We start from the raw sequence: 23,678 nt of genomic DNA, 5'->3' as shown, positions 1-23,678 counted from the left end.
ATTTTTATTTTTTTTAGTTCATGAGAATTACTTAAGGGAAAATCCGACTAATGTGCGTAAATAACTAATACGCAATTCAGGCTTCTGCCACCGGACTGCTGCACATTTTAGTCGCTACATTGTAACTTTCAAGCTAGCATAGATTAGCCAACACACAAATTACATCATCATAATCTTAAAAGCATACCTTTACACGGTATTAAAATTAAACAAAGTCACGAAAGCAAAAAGTTGGGGTATTTGGTTGACAGTAACTCACCTAAGTCACTAATTTAAACAAGCAAGTCCCAAGTCCAGACGATCTGGTAAACTCCTTCTGTGGGTCTTCTTCCTTCCTTCCGAGAATTTCTCCTTCTTACATAAACTTTTCTGGCACTATGTAAAATATGCGTAAATAGCTTCGACGACACCGAGCAGAAAGGGCCGTCCGCTGACTTCCAGACACTGAGGCGCCTTCAATTAAGCAGCAGCCAATGGAGGGAGGCCGACCACGAGCCGGCATCACGTATTGCACGCTGTGTCCACATAATAACACGATGAAATGTAACATAGGCGACAGTCTGACTGCACTATCACTATGCACTATATGTGCAATATGTAAAAACATTACATGTAAAATTCACTGCTGCACCAAAGTAATAACCTCATTACCATAATCTGAGGTTTTGTGTGCAAAGCATTGGCTCATAAATTGTTGCACTACCCCAAAAGACAATCAGCTACATAAAATTAAGATTTTTTTTCTGATTTATCTAGTTTTACCTTTTTGTGGCACAAAAAAAGTACAAATGACAAAATCTGCCAAAGAAAAATTACTCTTTGGTGGAAGGGGTTATAGAATTGCTTCATTTTAAAGGCTTGTAGGCAAGGGACATGTCCCTACCAATGTCCAGTGACAAGTGAATTGTCCCTAGCAAACATTTTGATTGAGACATTCAAATTTGATGCGTTAACAGGGTGTTTTGTGACATAAGACATTCAAATTTGAGGAAAGAAATTGCTCCAAATTTGTTCCTTGTTCTCTGCTAATCAGCCTAAAAACTCATGTGGGTGTATATAAACCAGTTATGTACAAAATTCAGACATGCACCAAGTGGTAGCCATATTTAATAATTTAATTTTACCATGCATAAACCATATAGAAAATATTTTACAGCAATGACAATTTAAAACATTTCATGATGCCAAAAAAAGCAAGTGTCACAGATCACTGAAGGCTCACAAGTTATCAGGTTAGTGTGATGAGTTAGTACACGGTTAAATAAAAAAAAAAAAAGGAGGAATAAACAACAAAATCAACAAAAACTGTTAAAATAAAGAACACATGAAAAACCAAAACATAACCATAATGTTACAAAAATGCTTTTGTTACTTTTATGGTACATCCATGTTGATTTGCAGGCTACCCAGCATGGGTGCGCTTCAATTTTACGGACCCGACCCCATCTTTTATCTGTGAAACGGATCCTGACGTGTGGTGGGTCGTCACTGCTTTGAAAAAAATGAAGCGCACTAGGAATAGGTGATCAGTGACCCCCGACAGAAATGGGGGTAGAAGTGAATAAAGAGGGGGGTAAGCATGTGTTAGCGGAGGTGGGGGTCCATGCAGAAGGCATCCGTTCTACACCTCCACCACTTTCAAATGGCACTAGTTAAAAAATCATGGCAAATACACTCCTTCATATTACACGTAATTGGCAACATCATCCCACAATTAAATCAGAGCGCGGTCAAAACATTGCAGCAAAACCTTCAATATGCAACGTTAAACCAGAACCCGATCTTCACATATCTGAAAAGAAATTGATTACAATAACTTGTATCCAGGTAAAATCTTATTTTCTCAGGGTTTTCGCTGTCTGGAAAAGGCATAGGGGAAAAAAAGTTTAAAATGACTGCAAGTGGCTTTCTTTATTATATATTATAATTATTTCTTAAAATTTCACAGTTAGGTGATGTGGCGGCAGCGGGAGCCAACACAACTGAAATGAAAGCAGACATATCATCTTTCCAAACATGTCAGGGGGAGTCACGTTATGGCCTCACTGCCAACAGGCACACAGAGAGAGGGAAACACCAGTACAACTTTAACTGCAGACACTGATACGAGTAATAAACATTAGGATTGTTTTTTGTTTTATTGAGATTCTTTGCTTTAATTTTTGGGAATGGACACAATATTAAGATTTCGAATAATCTGGTGTTTAAAAACCACTCTTGGTACTGGAGCATCCCCACTCTGTGTCTGAATTACCCCACATGGGCCAATAAAGTTGACAGGCCTTGAAATTATTAGCGTGTCGAATTGCATGCGTGCAAACAATCAAGAATTTAAATTAGTATTTTGGGCACAAAATCTGCCTGTTAAAATTTCTTAACTGCAATACTGCTTTATACAAATGAAAAACCAAAGCAAAGCAAAAACAACATAAAGCACGGGTTCACATATTCATATTTCAAGTCACTTATAATATGTTCCTCTCTTCACCACCTGCCCCTGGTGTGATGTATGCCGCTTTCCAAATGATATTTAAAATAAAAACTCACAAGTTAGCGTTGTCTAATGTAGTAGCAACATTTTACTGTGTAGATGCTTTGCAATCGTGGCGATAACATGCCAATTTAAAGCCCTGATGGAGAACTAGGGAAGGCAACATTTGGCTGCAGATCATTTCCCAAACCTTCCCTTTAACTGTCTACATGACACTGAACTCTGTCAAGAGGTTTTCACCTTTAAGCGGCAAAGTAGTCAGAGGGGTTCAAGTGAGAGAACACAGGCTTGGTTCAAAGACAGTGAGAAAAAAATTTACAGCTCCATCATCACCATTATTGGATGTAATTATACAGCAGCAAAACATTTCTTAAACAAAGGTTTATCATATGACACAAAAAAGGGGGAGTGAGCTTGGCTCTTTTCTATGTTAGCAAATAAAAAACGACTTAGTTGTAAGTGTAATTACTGTATTATTACATTTAAGCCAGAGGAACAGTAGAAGGGAGCTGTAAAGTAAATATTTGAAAAAGAGGAATGAATTCACTATAGGTCCAAGTCACTTAAGTTCCATTCAGAGGAATGAGTGTTGGGTGAGTGGTTCGCTTTTTCCATTCATTCATTCATCCAGCTGTCTACTGTTCAGTCAGTGTTTCTTCCTCTCTTGAGGAGGATTAAATGGATGCCTTGACACTACTGGAAACATCCATCCATCCATCCATCCATCCATCCATCGTCAACCGCTTATCCTGCTTACAGGGTCGCGGGACTACTGGAAACAAAGTGAGCAAAATAACCTCTCACCACCAGATTAGGACCACTAGGCGACACTTGCTCATATGCTTGTGAATAGTGGTGTCGTTTGGTTTCTGTGGTAAATGCTAACAATGCTAACCTATGGCTTTTAAAATGTAGCTGTGAGACAGAAAATAAGTCGTGTGGAGAAAACTGAAAACTGTCAAGGCATCCATTTAACAAAGAGGAGATATTACCATAAAGATGGATCACACAATGTTTCCCCCACATAGACAAAGTAGTGTTGTTGCAATGCTACTATTAATTTCTCCTTAGGACAGGGAACATATTTCTCTTAATCAAGAGAGATAATCATAGTGAGGCTGGAAAATGATCGTTCCAAGATTTCAGAGTTCCAGTAATTAATTTTGTTCATTACAAATTTTGGATCTTCTATAGAAGCTTCAAGTCTGTTGGTTGAGTAAAGTTTTGTTAATGTCTTACATTTAAAATGTAGGGAAACAATGTGTCCTTTCCTTCATTGCTCCTTCCATCAACTCCCCACAGACAGGTAGTGTAGTTAGCGTCTTCTCTAGCAAGACATCAGGTATCTTGCGTGTTTCTTCTTCATTTTCTTGTCAAACGTGAACAGGTCTTTCACAGGAGGACAAAGCATCTTCCCAATCTGTCCTTCCTTCCTTTTCCCTCCCGTCCTCTCAGAACAACACGTCTTCGTGGGTAATGAGCGTTTCCACCACAAGTCTCTGGTATCGGATATCGTTGAGCGCTGTCATGGCGTCCAGCTCCGGGGCCCTCATCAGCGTCGGGCCGAAGACAATGCCCAGGTTCTCGCTGGACATGAGATTCTCCTTCTCATGCTGGGTCACTCTGGATGGAGAGAGGGCAGAAAGCATGTGTTAGCCCGTCTGACCACAAAGCTAGAAATAAATCCTGATCAAGCCATTAAGCTGAATATCTTCAACAACTTAGCTACCACAACTTAAAAACATAAGTGATGGAGTCAAACCGCCAGACCTTTTGAGGTGAGCCATGAGGTATCGCAGTGTCTCGCAGTGAGCTGGTGGCAGCAGCTTCAAGGCCTCGTGGATAGACTCCAGCCGTTTTTCTGGGTCTGCAATCTCTGCAACACACAAACAAAAGTGAAAACAGACTGTCCCTCCATTCATTCTTGCATCTTATGCATCTTATGCAGTAAGGTACAGAAAGCGCGGAGACCTACTTGCGGCTTCTATGAAGCGCGGGTGGGCATCATATGTGATGAGGGGGATAGGCAGCTCTCTGAAGTAGAGTTTGAGGGCCCCGGTGATGATGTTGATGTCCTCGTATGCACTTGAGGAGATGTCAGCCTTCTCTCCATCTGTGGAGCAAATCAGTCAACAGAGAGAGAGATCCAGTCAAAGGGAAAAGAAACCCCAATATTATGGTGCCAGCTGAAATATCTGCCCTTTGAACTGTATTGATTTTTCACAGATCCTAAAATGGAAATTCTTTTCTCACCTCTGTCGAAGGCCAGTTTGACATCTTCAATCAGCTCACTGAAGCCTGATATTCTGTACAAACCCTCCGACTGAAGACCTGACACAGACGAGGAGAGTTGAAGTCAACATGAATTGTTGTGAGGGTTGTGAGGAACTGATTTCACACATTTCAATCAGAAATTCACTTGTGCCAGCTTCTCGAACGAGAAACGTACTGATGTTCTTTCTCTTATATACTATTAAATTGAATATCTTTAGGTTTAGGACTGACAAAAGAATACATTTAAAGACATCACTTTGGGCACTGGGAAAACGTGACAAATAATTAATTGAGAAAACAATTGTCAGAATAATCTTCTTTGTGACAGTACTGCTGATTACTCAAATGGGTACTGGGTTGGGATTGATTAAAGGAAAAAAGAAACTAAAACAGTGGCAGAGTGGGGGATGAGGGATTAAATTGCTCTCCGGCTCCAGTCAGGTGTCTCAATTGATTTCACATTATTGTTTTCACTCAGGCCTTGAATCGTAGTCAGTAGTCTATGGCCCATTCCCATGGGGGAAACATCGTAGCACTCCCCCACTCACATGTGGGAGTTATTCTGCTGGTGTACACGAAAAGACAGCATACACACACATTTTGCGTCATATGCTGTTCTTGTAGGTGTTCTCTCTTTCTTTCTATTATAGTTACAGCAAACAATACCTGCAAGTATTTTTTTTCCAACGTTATATAACCACTGACTCACACACTCTCGCTTTTTCTGTCTCTCTAACCTCTAGCTTCCAGTTCCTGTATGCACATGTCGACCACCATGGGCCTCTTGGTGTTGTGGGCTTTGACCAGCGTGGTCAGGTCACAGCTGTACACCTTCTTGACGTGCCGCAGGTCCGGCTGGCAGTCGTTCGGCACGACTTTGGAGCACTGCTTGTGGACGTTCAGCCCACAGTCTGACAGAGAAAGATAGACTATGAAAGTGAATTTGACATTTTAAGGGAGAGTTTTACGTCACTGTGGGTCCACTCTTGACCTGAAAGAAGCTGTCTGGCATCTTGTGTAGGTGTATTTACTTAAAAGTGTGCCTGTATCCTGCTGTAAGCTCTTCACACCAATAGATTGGTTAAAGTTGCATTTAAATGTAGGCGTTGCAGAGGCACAGTTCAGCACCCACACACAGCAATAATCGCACTGACAGTGTGTTCTTTGGCACCCATCGTTTAACATTTAAAATCCATGATACACCGCAGATGAGTCAACAGCAAAAGTGACTAACTTTAAGCCCGGTGTCCCAGTTACGAGTCACGCACAGCGGAGGAGGCAAAAAGAGCAGAACGTCAATCTTTTTTGGGGGAGATATTTGTGCACAATCAGTCAGTGATTACTAAAAACCTTTGAGCTTAAGAAAAGTGCATTATCCACTGGTGTGTGTGTGTGTGTGTGTGTGTGTGTGTCTGTGTTACCTGCACACTTGACTCCCTGAGCGATGAGACCCCACATGAAGTTGGCACAGTACTCACACCAGTGGGGGCCTCTGAATGTATGAACCTGGTTAAAAAGACAACAGAGAAAAGCAGAAATCCATATTTTAAATGCCGTGTAAATGTATCACATAATTCACAACACAAAATATAAACAGACAAAGTAATTTTAAAAATGGGGAAATACATAAAAATGTGTCGCAAAATAGTAATATATATTTAACCAAGTATACACTGAGAAAAAGGTGAGAAAAATATTCTTATAACCCAGACTGGTTCAGGAAATACCTGAATACCAGCAATAATCTTTATTCTAGACTAACAGGCACTGACAAAAGAATGATGGAGACACAATAGGAGTGCTGAGTTCCAATCTGCTCAATTATTGCATAAATTGGCTCTATATAATGAAATGCTAATAACCTCCATCGCATCACAGTTCTCTCTTTGTGTGTGTCTGTCGGTGTGTGTTGGTCCATATGTCCCTTGAGCTCTGTACACTGTGGCTGTGACCTTTGTCCTCCTCATTAATGGCTACTTGGAATATGGAAATCTGGGAATCTCAAGTGCCAAACGGAAGCTTAAAAAATCTGAATGTAAATGCAGAAATGTGTGTTTCTCTGTTTGAGGGTATGTGTGTTATCCTGACGCTGTGTGCGCTCTGAGGTGCATTTGAATAAGACCCCAAGAGCTGAATCAGCGATTCTGGCATCATTCAACACACACACACACACACACACACACACACACAAACACACACACACACGCAAAGGAACGGCTTACCTTGAAGTTGTGGACCTTCTCATACTTGGGCACTAAGTCGCTCTCCCTCAGGGTGGCCCGCCGCACCAGCGATGTGAGCTGCGAAAGGGCAAAAGATCTGATTGGTTGCCAGAAAGTGGAAGCAGGGGAGCTGGGTTTGGAGGGGGTTGGCGCCCGGTTAAAGCGGTTTCCCCTGCCCGTGCTGGGGTCCGAGGTGCTCCCCGAGATTGGCAGGGAGGAAATTGAACCAGCGCTGACATTCAAACTGAGAGCTGCGGTAAACAAAGAGCCCTTCTGACCTGCATCCTTCTCGACCCGCCTGCGTGATTGCTTTTTACCCCTTTTAACGACATACGACTCTCGGCTCGGCATTGTGGGACCTGTAGTTCTGGTGTGAATTTAACTCACACTGGAGGTTTAAATCAAAAGCTGGCTCTGAGACCAAAATCTGAATATCATTAATAAATACAGCAAGCCAGTCAGACTGCCAAGGAAACCAAAAACAAACAAGTAAATACTCAAAAGATTGTGTTTAAAAAAAGAAAAACGCCAAGAATAACGAAAACAAACAAGAACAACTAGACTCTGAAATCATTCCAAAGCTCTGCTCTGACAACAACATCCCAAACCGAGGAGCCAGCATAGGACCAATCCTGCTGTCTTAGCGCCACAGAGATCAGCCAATCAGATCAGCTCTGCATACTGATGCGGCTGCATGGTGCAATTCCAGCTCATAACAAAAAACAAAACAAAAACAAAAGCCAGCCAGCCAATAAAAGTGTGTCTTAAAATCAAGAGAAAAACAAAACCAAAAAAACTTATTGATTCAATAAATTGTCACTTCTTGAAATGCGTTCCTGTCTCTCAGTCTCGTGTAGGTGAGCTCTTTAGCCCACATGGCTCAGTGTGTGTGTGTGTGTGTGTTAATCCGCTTTCCCTCGACACATTCGCCTGGTAGAACCAGCGGAGGAGGAGGGAGGTGATAAAAGGCGGAGAGAGAGAAAGAAGAGGGAGGGGGAGGCTAAGCTACGGGGCGGTAATGGATGAATTTAACAGGTCACACTGAGAGGAGAATGAGCCAATCAGAACGCAACGATTCTTGTTGTTCTTCACCAAATCTGCCCTCTCAATTGTCCCGGGAGAGAAAGAGCGAAGGCATGAGCTGAGAAACCAGCCATTATTACATTCATTTGTTCATACTTTTTGTCCCTCTCTGCTTTCCCCCGCTCTCTCTCCCTTTGTCATTTTACCTGCAGCATCAATCAGCAGTCCAGTAGTTGAACAGTTCAGAATATACACAATCCCATGTCCTAATATGGCACGTGAATCAAAAGCCCTGGACATCCATTATCTTATCTCATACAAGTAACATTATATAAGAACAGTTTAAGGCTACATTTGCACTTAAGAAGTGCACTTTAGAGGTTCCTTGTTAAGTGCCGCCTCTGGTGGGTGGATGTTTAGACTTTCCTACTTTGACATTTTTGAGGCTGAGCACACCGTCTTTGGGAATGCGTTAAATCCTGTTACTCTGGGAGAGATTGACAAGCTTTTTTGTTTTGATATTTTACATTAAGATAACACCAATATTGTTTTGTGGCAAAGGAGCGACAAGACATTTCAAAAAGATATAGTAAATAGGTTGCATTTTACAAGATTTACAAGCCACCTCATATTCAAATCACTAATCCTCAGGTTATATTGACAACACAGTGGATATGTATGATTGGTCATGGATATTTCATGTTTTCATTGCATGGGGATGGCGGCATGGAGGCTGCTAGGTGTCTAACAAAAGAGAATCTCAATTAGACATTATAGACAAAGGCAAAAAAACAGAAAAGGGAAAGAGGAAATCCAGCTGGTTAAGCTTAGCAACTCCTCATATTCCTTTGAGTATATGTATTATTTTTTCTGTATGTTCTGTCAGATCACAAGGTGTTAGACTCTGGCTGCTACCTTCTTCTCTCACCACCAAAATCCCTATCACCATCTGGCGAGCTCACTCTCAAAACAAGGCCTTAAAAATTAAAAATTTAAAAGGTCATCACCACAACCACATCTTTATCGCCCCCACGGGAGCTATAAAACTGCATTTAACCCACAGAAAGAGGGGAATACGCTGAATGAACGTGTGAAATATATTTCTCATTTGCGTTGTCTTCCCTACGGCGAGCCACCTCTGGTCTCAATGTCACAGCCGTACTGCTTTGTCTGCAAATCCACCCAATTATGAAAGCACACATGTACACACACAAGACCACCCCCCTTACACACACACACACACACACACACACACACACACACACACAGATGGATGAGGTGCAGCATAGGTGGTCATGCTCTGCAGGTCATACAAGGCCTCAGGAGGCTCAGTACTGGCGTAGCAGATTAACGCAAAGCACACACTGCACCTACTTTGTTATGGGCCTGTTGGGTGTGTGTGTGCGTTTTCCCTGGACTGTATTACACTTGTGTGTGGTGGGTGTTTGTATACACGAGTCTGAGGGTTTTACAGCAGTTGTCTGGATGGACTTGCATCCCCTGCCTCATTTTCCTGCACCCACCTGCACAAAACGCACAGCTGCAGAACTGAAATTTACATTCAACGCTGCAAAGTGATTAGCGTCTGAGCTAGCTCCTGCTCCTGATTTTGTCACTTCTGTTTTCATACTCTGAAAAGCTTTCCCACCTGTCCTCTGGGTTCGAAACTAAACAAAGAAAACAAACTAATCATCTCCCAGCTGAGTGGAAAGTAATGACCCGACAACAAACTCGGCTCCTGAATACTTAGTAGAAGGATTGTGGAAGATAGAAGGTTTCTGCTATTGCTGTTATGTAATTTTACTGCAGAGCCCTTGGCTGGAGGCCATCTCTCCTCTGCATCCATCCTCCTCCTCCTTCTCCTCATCCTCCTTCTCCTCTTCCTCCTCCTTCTTCTCCTTCGTTCACCATGCTCAACTCTCATTCTCCCATCTTAGTACAGTACATACAGCAACATACCCTTATTTTTCCCTCTCTGCAGGATTTCTTAATATGTCAGTTTCACCAACCATGCTTTACAAGTCCTAATGTACAGATACTATACATGTGCTTATCACTGTTCTATAATATATGCACATTCTGGAAAAATGATGATGGTATATATGCTAAAATGTGCTGCTTTATGATTTATGTAACCTTTATTTTTGCATGAAAGAGATTGATTGTTCCAAGATATTTTGCATAATGCCTATAGCGTTAAATACATTCTACTTCCACTTGTAAATTAACTGATTTCTTCCTCTGCTGAGCTGAAACAGAAATTTATATCATTTCCTACTGATGTCTTCCAGATTCAGGCGCATTCATTTAAAGATGCAAATGAAAATCTAGCCTGAACGTCTTCATCTCTCAAACTCTCTCTGGATCAATTCATCCTAAAAAACAGGGTTGATGTCTGTGTCCCTACATGTTTTTCCACAGTCAGTTTCTTCACTTATCACTGATCTAATTACTCACCTACAACATGCAACAAAAAAAAAAGTGCAAAACACCCAGTCAAAGAGACTCAAATGATTTAATTTGCCTTAGAACGGTTCATTTTAAAGTGCTCAGACAGTGGTTTCTTAAAAGAGAGTGTTCTTTGGTCTGTAGCCAGTACTCTGTGCCAACGTTACACCCTTTCTTATTCAAAACAACCCCCTTAAAACCCCGCTAAGCATTTGTGTCAGTTTGCCAAAACATATGTTAATTGGAGGATGCTGATGTAGTTCCCTACGCAGTTTCTATATCAATCAATCCATATTTCTAGAAGATATTGATCGCAGCCTCTAAAAGCTACGCCACGTTGCTCTTGAGCTGACGATACTTCCTCAGAGTGACACTCGATGGAATATAATGAACAAACATAACTTAGGTAACATAAGTTCACAAAACGTGTCGGTTCTTACAGAAGGTGGATGGGCAAGGCTCCCTAACAGCCCCAACATAACAGCCAAATCCGGCCATCAAGTGCACACCTTGCCCATGTCACCGTTCATGCACGTGTGTTTGTCCTCACCCTCTCCTCGGCATTATGGTCGCCTTTGGCCGGAGTTGGCCCATCTACGGCCTCTGGGCTGAGTGGCAGGTGTTTTTTCAGGGTGGGCTCCTGGTTCAGGGTGGTGTAGCCCACGTGTTCGTAGATTGGGTTTATGGTCATCTTAGCGATGTACTCCGCTGCCTGGAAATGTGACAGTTATTTAAGCAGTTAAGTTTTGATATTTTAACAGTTGCAGGTTTATATTATTTACGACAGTAACAATGTGTCAGTGCTTCCCAACTGTATGATTGATAGTTTTTTCCATCTGTGAAATGCAGGGCACAAAGCTTTGAATGCTGCCATTGTGCAAAGTGATCATCTATAATCAGCATTTACTATTCAGCCTTGATCAATGAGACTAACGACGCAGCACTGTTCTCTGAGGCAGTGTTAGCTGAAACAAGCTGAAACTTACTGTTTTTATGACGGAAATGATTAAAAAGTTGAACTTCTTCTAATTCAGTGCAGACTGCAGTTAAGAAGGAAAGAGTGATGAACAAACACACACGCACACACCTTCGTCTCAATGTAGAGTGTGATGAGGCCGTCTGTGACCAGGTCGTGGATGGACTCAAACCTCTTCTCACCAACAAAGTGCTTCCCGTCATGGTATAGACGGAAGTTTCTCGTCTGGTTCCCGAACCTAGAGAGAATGTAGGAGGGAGCTTTAGCTTTAGGACTGTCTAACAGAGGAGTGGGTCAGAACTTTCTCATCAGCTGTTTGTATTATTTTTTACACAACAGACTCTTCAAAGAGTGGCTGGTTTTCTATCACAGACAGAGGAGATACATCTATCTGCAATCGGCAACATTAACCAGCATCTGGGTTTGACCATTAATGACCTAAAATCTATCTATCTATTATTTGATCAAAATGACGAGACTGTGTGGCTTTTTGCTTCCAACAAGGTGGAAAAGGAAAATAGAAAGCTTGAAAGCAAAAATGCAACCAAAGAAGAAAAAAAGAGGCTTCATCGTAAACAATCTCTACGTGAATTTTCCGGCATACAAAAAAAATGGTGCTAACTCGAAACTGGGCCAACACATAATCTGCTCCTCGGCGGATCACAATGAAACCACTGCGAGATACAACAGCACCGTTAGATCATTAACCCAAAATCCAACCTTTCCTTTCCTGCCGACCCAGAGCAGAACACCAGTTTATGAAGGGGTATTTATGGAAGGTAATTATAACCACAGGGATGGCAGTGTGCAGGTGGAAGAATGATATAGCTATGAATAGAGCAATCTGACCCAAAACCAAATGCAAATTATGCCATGCGCCCATTTTAAAAGTGTGACACCTACTCTGAGAAAATGATAGGTCATATTCAATTAAAGTGACGAATGATATGCTTGCAAGCTAACCAGGCTAAAGCAGAGTGGGCATCTGGGTGGCAATAAGCATTATTCAGACCGACAATAATGATTTCCAAATGAACTTTTGGTTGCCTGATTAGGGAGACAGCTTCAGCAAACTAACACTCCCTCACATTCATCTCTCCTCATGAGGCAAAGCTCAGCGGAAGACGGTGTATGGAGCCGCGTGAGGTTAGAGATGAGTGCTCCTGAGCAGCTTATAGCTCGAACCGCCTTTAAACCCCTCACAACTCACAACACCCACGGTGTGAGCACATGACCAGACATGCACATCCACGCTGTACCGCGGCTTCAGTGTTTCTAGCCTTGTCATTGACATATGTGCAGGAAATAGGCAAAGGAACTAAAACAACTGTTCCTACAAGGTCTCAGGGGACGGAGGAAAAGCAGAGCACACACAGTTTAGGCAATTCTCCAAGTGAGATTAAATATCTCAAGTTTCCAAAGACAAAACAAAAAACAAAAAACTAAAATACTACATTACTCATTCCAAAATGGATCCAGAAATCTTTAAATATTTAATGCCACAAAAACAACAGTAATATGTAATAAAATGTTATTACAGCTGGTTATGCTGACAGGATATAACTGAAAGCATTCAAACATGGTCACCTAACAAGTTCCTTAACTCATTACTGTAATTTGGCAGTTATATAACATATTCACTTCTGCTAAAAAGGACTGGATACCTGTGTTTATCCAGACTAAACAAACTGGAATCCTTGTTCCAGTACTTAAGCTTGCAAATATCCACTGGCAGCACTGAGCTCACATTTGTTCTTGATTGTGTGTATCTCCCTACATTAGCTAAATGCACAGACACAAGCATACCTTAGAGCCAGCGTGTATGTGCCCGGCTGTCTCTGACTCTCTCTGATGAGGTAGCTGCCTTCGGCCTGACTCAGTAACTGGTCGGCTTCTTCTCTGGAGATCATCCCATGGTACCTGAACGGAAAAAAACAAAAATAAAAGGCTTTATTATTCCACAAAAACAAATTGTGTTCAAATACAAAGCAACAAGCCTTCACAACAACTCATCACCACAACTCGAATTAGCAATGTCAATGCAGATTATCTCAAAATGTCAGATATCAGCCCAATCAGTCTATCTCTACGAAGGAATATTGATAAAGTGCAAATAGTAAAAAGTGTTAGATGTATGAATGGATTAGTGTGAGGTATGTCATCAGAGAGACTGGATAGCATTAAATGGGTGAGCAGGAGTGATGCTGGACTTCTGTCATTATCAGCAGTACGTTCTTGATATATTGACTTGAATCTTGATGCAAACCCACTGTCTCTCTACATTTGACAATATGTACAATCACTGTCTATCCTGTTGTTTCATTTTCTGACTTTAAAATACATGCCCCGTGTGAGGCTCGAACTCACGACCTTCAGATTATGAGACTGACGCGCTGCCTACTGCGCCAACGAGGCCTGATTACAAATGCATTGTGATTCAGACAAATTGTCATAGTTGCCACAGGATGAAGAAAGAAAATTACTATAACAAACAAATATTAATGAAGTGCAAATAGTAATCAGTGTTGAATGTGTGCACATGGAAGAGTGTGAGGTATGTTTTCAGACATCTAGCTGTATAGCATTAAACAGATGAGCAGGAGTGATGCTGGACTTTTTTAATTATCAACTGTACATTTGTGATATAATGAATCTTGATGCAAACCCACAGCCACTCTACTATTGACTGTTTGTACAATCACTGTCGGGTATCACATGCCCCGTGTGAGGCTCGAACTCACGACCTTCAGATTATGAGACTGATGCGCTGCCTACTGCGCCAACGAGGCCAAAAACATGGACATTATCATTCATATAAATCGTCACACTTACAACTGGGGAGTAACTCGATTTTTACTACTGTGCCAATGAGGCAGTTACAACTCTTCTCACATATCAAGGTAAGCAATAACCGTTCAACCTGACACTTCCTTCTTGACATCAGCAACACCAACTGACAAAACAATCTTAACATAGTGCCCACTTATTTGCTTGCTGTGTAGCTTTCCACCATATTAGACAGATGTATCTGCAGACATGTTGTGTTGATTGGCCTTGTGAGTGCAGGTATCAGCCAGTGCTGATAATCTTAAAATGCCAGATACTGGCAAAAGTAATCGGCCGACCAATTAAATAGTCTATCACTATTAACATGTCTATTTTTGAAAACGTTCTTACTTCACAGCATTTTTTACACACCTGCCTAAAGCTCTTGCACAGTACTGCATATGTGGGAACTTTGGATTAACAGCTATAAGGTAGGAGGAGATGAATTAAAAAAACATTCTCATTGTTGGAGATGAAATGAGGGAATGTGCCTCACACGAATCACAGATAAAGAGAGGCTTTACTTACTCTCTTCCATAGTATTTAGGTCGGTTGTCCACCTGCAGGGTAAAGAAAAATATGTAGCCTGTAAAACACTCAGGTCAGATCACATAAGGGCAGAAGAATGACACGTGCAAAAAGAAACTTATAATAATAACTTAAATACTCACACTTTTAACTAAAGAACAAAAGGTAAATGGGATTTTCACGCTTAAATGTCAACTAATGACGCTATGTGAGGGTTCATTATTATGCTTTTGGGTGACTGGCAGCATAACACCACCAAGAATGTCACATTGCTCTGTAGGACAGGAGATCATCCCTCACAAAAACAACAACATAGTGTGTGAAACTGTGTGCCCCTGCTGAATATTTCCCCAGACTTTCGGGACTTGAATATAAACCCCGCAGGGTAGCCGGTGTGTGCATGAGGTTGTGAGCGTGTGGGCGCAGACAATATTGCACGGGTCCGATAAAAAGCTGAGCATTCTCAACAAAACTGCTGTCGAGCCAATAAATCAACACCCAACAAACGGCGCTGAATATTAATTTGGATGCACTGTTGTTTGTATGAGAGGAAAGTAAGGGGCATCCTTTCATATTATACACTTTAGCATGAAACACTAAACATTGAGACAAATCTTGGCTTGTACATGCATAATGCCAACAATGTCCTATTTTGACAGGTAGATTTAAAATGTGCTGCACGTAAACACATACTGTCAAAACAGCTAAAACCAAACTCCTGCAAGTTATTTCACTGTTCAATGCGGCGTACAGCAGCCTCCACTAAAACCCTACAATGTCATAAATAACACAACACAGTCGAGATGGCAAAAGCCAGACACAAAGTTGGGCCGACGGAGAGCCAATCATGATCGTGCATGTACCCAAAGGAGGTGTGTAAGCTCTCTCTTATCAGCCATGCATGTGCACCTCTGGACACCTACCAAAACTGCTCTGAGGCCTGTCAGCAAGCCGTACGTCAAGCGGACAGACTAATACCCATAACTAATTCTCGACAGACATCCATGACTGCACATTACAGTGCTGAGCTGGAAGAAAGAAGCTGCGTGGAAGAGAAACATCTCTTTTAAACGAAATGATGAAATAAATGGGACAGAGTGAAATGTCTATCTGACAGAGCCTGAAATCACACAAGGGACAATAATGTAAAGAGTTAATTTTGCCCATTTTGCATATGGCATACTAATTTAGGGAAATATTATGCAGCTGTAGCAAACAATACATATTTGTCCTAGAACTACTGCTGGCAATGTCAGCTTGTGCTTTGATAAAGCCTGAATTAATAGCTCCTCACGAGAGCTTGGCACTTAACAGCTCATAAGTTACAAAGATTTATGTCTTTGGTGGATCACTCAAGACACTCAGCAGTCATTGGGAGGCCAAGGTCAGATCACGACAGAGAAAAGGCAAGCCATTATCAGGATTGACAAATTGAAACTTGAAAGAACTTTTCAAACGGGTTGCACACACTGGCAAAGAGATGTTCTGCATGAAGCTTAGTCAGCTCCTTGTTTTTTATCTGTTTTTTTCCGGCTTTATTGCCAAAAAATGTGTTACGTCTGACATAAATACAGTCATTGGAAGATGAAGACCTTTTGAAGGAGTTTTTGGATTAAAGAGCCACGATCCACCTGGCCCTAACAACCGGACCAGGCGCCACGGCGGGTGCAGTGATCGCTCAGAGGAGAGGAAAGAGAGCCAGGAGAGGCCCAGCTTGGACTTAATTCTGCTCCTTAAGAACTGGTCTGGACAAAATGGGACTCATATTGACCAGACAACAGAATTCATAGACTGTCGTGCCCACATCGTCACAGAGACCTGCCCCGTCAACATCCGGATCAAGCCCTCGGCATGTAGCCCATGTTCCGAGCTGTTAGCTCAGGACTCCGGCAAGATGAGAGGAGGTGTTTTACATCTATGAGGCTTGGTGCTCAAACACAGTCAAAATGGACTGAATTTGAAGAGATTGAAGAAAGCGACATTATCGATTATCACGATTGTTCATTTTAGATGGAGATTCACTAGTCGATTAGTCGAGTAATTGTTACGAGACTATTACCTACTGCTAATTATTCCTCTCTTACATTCGTAAATGAGCGCACTGCTTTACTCAAAAAAAAACCCTCACTGTTAATAATAACGAGGTATAGTCTAAGGACAGTTAAGTGACCCTGACACGCCATACATTAAAAAGTACCAGTCACAGATAAGTGCTTATTGGGGCATCATTAAATCACATATGGCTGAACTCCCAGCAGACAACACGGGGCCGCCGGTAACAGGGGGGCTCCTCCACTCCTTCTGTCTGGCTGATTTTATAACTGGGTCAGCACCGACTACCTGACCAGGCCAGTGCATCAAAGAGAACAGCTGTTCCTCTGGCATCTCTCTCTCACACACACACACACACACACACACACACACACACATTCGATAATCCACCCTTAGATTCCCCCAAACAGGTGGGAATCAGCAACGTGTCGCACCACCTGGGTTCCCTCAGCTAGGCTGGAGCCTGCACTTATCTGTGTAAATTAAACTTACAAAAACGTAAATATGTTGAAATTCATGTCGTTTTGATGAGAAGTAAAAGGCCAACACTTCTACCCACTTAACTGGGTACCCATTTATCTCTTGCATAATTTCATCCCTGCCTCTCTCCCTTTTCTCCTGTTACACTTGTTCCTCAGCTCCTCTAATACCTGCTGGAATAAAAGAACAAAAACACTATGTTGGCTTTCCTTTAACAGTACAAAAGGTATTTTTACCAAAATTAATTATTTTTTATAGCGTACATGCCTTCCCTGAAGACAATGGATTGTTGAACTACAGCAGAACAAATCAGCCCTGCTACAAGCTGAGTCAGCGAATACAGTGTCTGAGTAGCCTAAACACACAGACGCAACCATGTGATGACTAACTGAAGATACAGGGTAATGGAATATTAAACTAACTGCTAGGCTGCTTTGAAACATCTGTGAATGGATTTATATCCAGGTGACAACTCTGATGTGTTTGAACTAGTGTTGTGTCGTTCAATGAACGTTTCATTCATAAGACCTAATTGTGTGTATGACTCGGCAGGAATGGGTTGTCTCAGCGAGTAATTCGTTCATTTTCACGCATGCGTGAAGGATCTTGGACTCTTACGTTCACTCGTCACACGTCAGCTGCATGGGCTCCGTCAGCACAGGAAACAGAACTGATTAGGTCACGACTCTCAACTGTGGGTCTCTAGGTCTGACTCGTTTTGTCACGTGACAGCTACTGTGGAGCAGGAATGAACTACTCGTTCACCGCTCACATGGGTCCTCCTCAGTCTTTCGTTCACTCGGCAGGCTGAGGTACTGCCAGTGCCGCAGAATGAGAGGCAGGTCGGCTATCAGTTAACAGTCACTGGACTGACATTATATAGCTATTTTGTTAATTATGTGACATTTTATAAAGCATAACGTTATTACAGCGCAGTGATGTTGTGCTAAGTTATAGTTTTAACACAGCCGAACCGTAACTTCAGTCCTGCTAGTGTTTAACATTACAGCTAACAGCTGATGAGAGTTGTTGTGGGTCCGCTCCACTTCAGAGCCCTGACAGGGTTCTACCTGGAGCCGAATTACCTCCGAGGTCGTCTCCTCTCCAAAACAAACAGACCCGGTCATTAAAACATTAAAACACAGCCACGTAGCAACGTTAGCATTAGCCCTGTGGTTTGTTTACAGCTAACAGCTGATCCAGGTCCGCCAGAGAACGCAACATAACTTTTCCTTTATATTTACCAACAGAGCCGTGCTGTTGTTTCACAGCTCCTGACTGGTGAACAACCTGGCCGTGTTTGAGAGCGATGTGCCTTATGTTTGTTTCTCTGTCTGCAGAATCCGAACCTGATGTGGCCCATTCTGCGTCCAGACCTGCCAAACTGCTGCGTTTATATGTGTTTATTTCTCTGTTCCTCTCTCTGTGCTGGAGTTCTTTAAGAACTTGGTGGCTTGATCCAGATTATTATTAAATTGGTTGAATTTTAATAAGAGTGTGTTTATTCATATAGTGTATCAAGCTTATTACTATTTACTGCAAATCTGTTATTAATATTTTACTCATGGATAGGGACATTAGGCTACTGTATGAATAAGCACTTTAGAAATAATGATAGTAATTATATACATAAGCCTTTATATGGCTGGTCTGGTTGTATACTTGGGAAAGATTGTGAAAATGGAAGGATTTAGGAGTAGTGGATGGCATATTGACAACATATTTCTGTGTTTTTTTTTACATGGTTTGAATTTGGTTGTGAGCCCAAGGGGGTTTATATAATGATGATATACAGTAATCAAGAGGTGAATTTGTGCATTGTACTTTGTCAAATAAAGCAAGCCTTCAGTGTTTGAGAACGGCACTGTTTTTTAATCGCCCACTAGAGGGCTGCAGCGCCACAATAACCAGCCTAGTTCAAATGAACGAAATGACTCAAAAAAAGATTAGTTCATTTTAATGAACGAGATTTGAATGAACGAGTCTGTCAAAAGACTCGAACTTGCCATCACTAGTTTGAAAACCAGTGCTCAAATCTCCTGATTCTCATTTAAGCCAAGTGTTAGCCCAAAATGGCACAAGAGTGTTGCTACTGCATGCCAAGTGGCAAGTTAAAACAAGTGACAGCAAGTCCATAACGGACACTTTTAGGCTTCAACATCTGCAATTATTTCAAAGAAAAGTGATACTTTTGAGCAGTAGTTCCATGAAGTCTTGCCATTGAATAATGTGCTAAAATTTCTTTCCTTTCTTTTCTAGGATTTTTAATATTAAAGATATCCAATATATAACAATAGTTATTTTTCTGCTTGCTCAATGATGCAGAATAGCATATAGCTTGTTGCAAAAGAGACTTTTGCTTTTCTAGATCAACTGAGACAGGACAGTTTTTCTAAAGCTCGGGCAATGCCTCGTGTATATATAGTAGATTTTTTCATGCTACTTCACTGCGATGATAAACAGTGGCTGGCTGTGTTCTCACCTCACAGGTGCAGGTGAGTCTGCGTGGATGAGGCGCCTCCTGCTGGAGCTGGTACACTGTGGCAAAATACACAAAGCACAGTCTGCTAAAAGCACGCCGCCACCATTAAGAAACTCTCAAGATAGAGTGTAAGAATCTCAATCACATACTGTTTTCAAGAAAATAAAAGATAATTGTTCCATCAGTACTTACAGTAAGACTTCCACACCGGTGGCCTGTATTCATCATGATCTGAGGACAGAAAAGTACAACATCTTAACCAGCCGCAGTTCCTCAAACTTGATCTGCTTTCCTGCAGCGCACCCAAGTGGACAAAACATGATATTGACCAGTGCTGATTTTCCGACATTAACCACCAACCAGTAAGCTCAGGATTCTCTCATTTCATTTCATCTTCCTCCTTATTTTAAATTGTGGAAATAACAGTGAGTGTCTAATTGAGGGTGCAGGGGGAGCTTAACGTACAGACAAAAACAGGCATTTTACATTCAATCAAACTCAAAGCTCAATTACTGTTTTAATGGATGAACTGGATACCAGGCTTTCGGAGCAATCACATGATTGTCATGGCTGAACACTAAAACTGCTAAAGGAAATGTTGCAGTTTTATTAATGCCACTGCCAAATAAACAAGCTAAAAAAGCACGGCGTTAAGTTAAGAATTTCAGCCACTTTATTTATTATAGTTTATGTGCTTTTACTTTTGATATCAGACTGATGCATGGTGAATTTTCCCACAACAAAGACATCACTAAACGATGACTAAGTGACTTCATAAGTAAATCTACTCGGTGGAGCATAAAAACCTGTGAAAGATTCATTTATATCGCTTTGCAAAAGTGTAATGAAATGTAAATGAGCTTTCACTGTGATGTTTATCTTTCTTACACTCAGGCAAGCTTACGCTGTCATCCCCCTCAGGCCTACACGTTTAAAATGATTTGCAGACAATATCAGCTTTAGAGCAGTGTTTCCTCGTTGCTCGTCCAGCTGCTGCAGGCCATAAACAACACTGACATTAATATGAGAGTAAGTAAGTGTGACTCTGTGCAGCACCAGACGCTGAGAAGAACAAAATCATATTCAGCCCCAAGCACTCCACTGGAGTTTGGCTGAACTCTGCAGCAGTTACGGAACATTTGTACACTGTGATTACTGTGAAATCCTTTCAGGTTCAAATTCAGTGCTGTGTATGTTTATTCAGTGACTCATTGTGGCTCATAGCATGAAGCAACTGTGCAAATTCACAGCAATGGTGCAGGACACAGTTTAGGATAACATTTAATACTCCTTTAATACTAAAATTCCTGCTGCATAAGCATGACAAAGGTCAGTGCTGGGTACTACATTGTTTTTATGTAAAATATAAAATACAAATGCCTTGTTTCTTTCCTTAAAAATGGAAATGTGCAAGATGACCTGAAACTAATTCCTGAATCAGCCATGTACAATAACTTTCTCTCAGAAATAAACTTGCTCCACCTGTACATTTAAACATTTGTAGGAAATACACTCATTCTGATGCTGAAAATGAATATGCTGTCCTTTGTTCAGCATCTTGCAAATTCAGGCACATGCTGTCTTCCATCTTCTCTGCATGGGTAAAACTAACAGCCTGTTTCCTGTCTCAGTGTACTCCACAAGCCTTATCTATTCAACACTTTTCGTTGTGGTATCCTGTCTTCAAAATAACTCCAAATCCTCCCCGGGCAAGCGTCTCGAACTCCTTCTCAAGGCAACCCTTATACTCACAAGAAAGCAGACATAACATAACGACTAGTGACAACTTGTAGTGTCTGGAACAGGGGTGGACAGAAATAAAGTCCAGTGCTTTTTACTAAAGTACTGCACTGACAGCATTTTACAGCTAATACTACTTACCTAAATATTTGAAGGAAAGACTTGTACATTGTTTTGTTGACATGTTTTCATCATGTATTTACACAGCATCATTTTGTTCACTTCTGGTTTACAATAACTACAATATATCAATGGTGTGTCCTTCTTTAACTAAGTAAATACAGAAATACAACAATGTAAAAGCCCTGCATTTTAAATGTTGCCTAAGTAAAAGTACATTATTAGCAAAGTACTTTCATTAAGCAGTAGAAGGAGTGTGTTTATATTGTTAAATATTATTAAATATTATGTAATTAACAATTATAGCTGGTGCATTACAGTGTAAGCAGTTTAATTTAATAGGTCAGGAGAAAGCTAATTTAACTACTTTATGCGCTTTTGGCTAGTTAAATCTATAAAATACATCAACTTTTACAAGATGATTTGGATGTACATGTAGTAGACTAAGGTGTTCATTGGTTAAGTAAGTTATAAAGTAGCACAATATGGAAATACTCAAGTATTCTAGTGCTTCAAAAGTGCAGAGTAGAGTAACGTTACTTGAATGAATGGACTCATAGTTGTGCTCCATGGCTACTGGATCCACAAGATTTCTAGGAGCCTCTCCCAGTTTTACCAAAATAAATGATGGCTAACCACAATGGTCAGTAGACTGTGCATCAGTGTACCAGCCACCACCAAGCAAAATACACACCGCCAGTACACTCAGCAACAAAACAAGAGCCGAGATCTGCTTACCAAAAACATTTAGGGCCATCTTGATTCTGTGATATGATGATGATGATGATGATGATGAAGAACAATTAACCAGCAGATGCAAATATCCAGCAAAACGGACCCACTCAGTTTAAATCCTGAAAGAGAACAGACAAAAAAGAATAAGGTGAAAGTATTAAACTGCTGACTATGGTGAGCTACCCTGGTTAAAGTGAAAACAGCTGAGTAACGATAAACAATAAATAGTCCAAGCTCATATTATAGTGAGCTAACGTTAGCGGCGTCGGTCAGCGTTACTTTAGTTAACGGGCTTAAACAGACAAGACTAATGTTTTTTTAAACATCACACTGAATAGAAAACATTTGCTTTGTCATACAAATTTAAGTGCACCGTCTGCGTGTGAAACTATACCCTGGTTTATTAATGTAACGCTTGGCTAATAATACTCACATTCACGTCCATTCTACGTTGTGGTCGCCATCTTGCTGGGTCACGTGAGCAGTCTCGCCCTCTCTCCACGGTAACTATGGCAACGGATCTTGCCGATGCTGCTTCACCGTAAGAAAGACATCGCCATTACCGATTTAAAGTTGTTGTTGTTTTTGTATGATATAGTAAGTTATGTCACACTGTCCTAGTAATATAGGCAACGAAAGCAAACGTTATGTTTTTAAAAGGTAACTAGCGAAAGCTCCAGGCCTGTTTAACTAACCGGACACGTTAATTCGTGGTATTTATCAGCTTTGTCAGGGTAGCAGAGTATCCGCATCACAAATAGTGAAACGGTATCATTCCCTTCCAAGTTGAAAGCCATGGCCGGTTAGCTCAGTTGGTTAGAGCGTGGTGCTAATAACGCCAAGGTCGCGGGTTCGATCCCCGTACGGGCCAACTTAAAATTTTTCATAATGTCTAACGCACAATCGGGTGCGCTTCAAAGTAAAAGTGAAGACGTACTGTTTTTCCCTGTAAGTACCATCAGTTTCATTACAATATAATATAAAATACAGTAAAATTAGGTGTGAAAAGCGCACACAGCTGCAAATTCCCAGTGTATAATTAGAATTATTGTTTTAAATTTAACAGAACATGTACATGCAATTGCAGAACAGCTGGTGGAAGAAGGAGTCAGACTTATTTTTGTAAAAGTAGCAATACCATATCCTACAAATACTCTGTCTCTGGTCTGGCAATAAAACTGCCTTTGTATCACTAACAAAATATACTCAATATGTAGGCCTACTCATAATTCAGAAATATTGCCCTGTAAATATGTAGTTGGCATATATTGTCATCCATCC

At 41.2% G+C, this 23,678-nt stretch overlaps 1 protein-coding gene and 3 non-coding genes across 5 annotated transcripts; 1 reads left to right on the top strand and 3 right to left on the bottom strand.

Moving 5' to 3' along the window:
• Positions 1-1,077: 1,077 nt before the first annotated feature.
• LOC123976591 (N-chimaerin) lies at positions 1,078-23,124 on the bottom strand. Of its 2 annotated transcripts, XM_046058897.1 has the most exons (15): positions 22,831-23,124; positions 22,401-22,516; positions 19,995-20,033; positions 19,803-19,858; positions 14,789-14,820; positions 13,241-13,354; positions 11,546-11,672; positions 11,009-11,170; positions 6,988-7,065; positions 6,187-6,271; positions 5,503-5,676; positions 4,745-4,822; positions 4,467-4,604; positions 4,262-4,367; positions 1,078-4,114 (listed from the first exon to the last, which is right to left on the bottom strand). In XM_046058897.1, the coding sequence occupies exons 2-15, from the start codon at positions 22,417-22,419 to the stop codon at positions 3,943-3,945; spliced, it is 1,380 nt and encodes a 459-aa protein (XP_045914853.1). In that variant the 5' UTR covers positions 22,420-22,516; positions 22,831-23,124; the 3' UTR covers positions 1,078-3,942. The 2 variants fall into 2 exon arrangements, with proteins under 2 accessions (XP_045914853.1, XP_045914861.1); XM_046058905.1 differs by lacking the exons at positions 11,009-11,170; positions 11,546-11,672; positions 13,241-13,354; ... (3 more) ...; positions 22,401-22,516; positions 22,831-23,124 and adding an exon at positions 7,219-7,395 and having other exon boundaries at positions 6,988-7,122.
• Positions 13,777-13,849, bottom strand: trnam-cau. Its single transcript has one exon. It is a non-coding gene; the product is annotated as a tRNA-Met (tRNA).
• On the bottom strand, positions 14,151-14,223 carry trnam-cau. The gene has a single exon. It is a non-coding gene; the product is annotated as a tRNA-Met (tRNA).
• Positions 23,125-23,194: 70 nt separating the features above from the next.
• On the top strand, positions 23,195-23,268 carry trnai-aau. The gene has a single exon. It is a non-coding gene; the product is annotated as a tRNA-Ile (tRNA).
• The last annotated feature ends 410 nt before the right edge of the window (positions 23,269-23,678 follow it).

The sequence above is a fragment of the Micropterus dolomieu genome, linkage group LG01 (assembly GCF_021292245.1).
Source record: "Micropterus dolomieu isolate WLL.071019.BEF.003 ecotype Adirondacks linkage group LG01, ASM2129224v1, whole genome shotgun sequence".
In the NCBI taxonomy this organism is placed as follows: domain Eukaryota; kingdom Metazoa; phylum Chordata; class Actinopteri; order Centrarchiformes; family Centrarchidae; genus Micropterus; species Micropterus dolomieu.
This window is presented reverse-complemented; position numbering and strand designations above follow the sequence as displayed.

Bases quoted from the DNA above. Each gene is read 5' to 3' on its own strand.
- LOC123976591 (XM_046058897.1), bottom strand. The intron at 11,673-13,240 runs GTATGCTTGTGT...CATTCTCTCTAG, and splicing joins ACATACACGCTGGCTCTAAG to GTTCGGGAACCAGACGAGAA. The intron at 4,605-4,744 runs GTGAGAAAAGAA...TTTGCTCCACAG, and splicing joins CAAACTGGCCTTCGACAGAG to ATGGAGAGAAGGCTGACATC.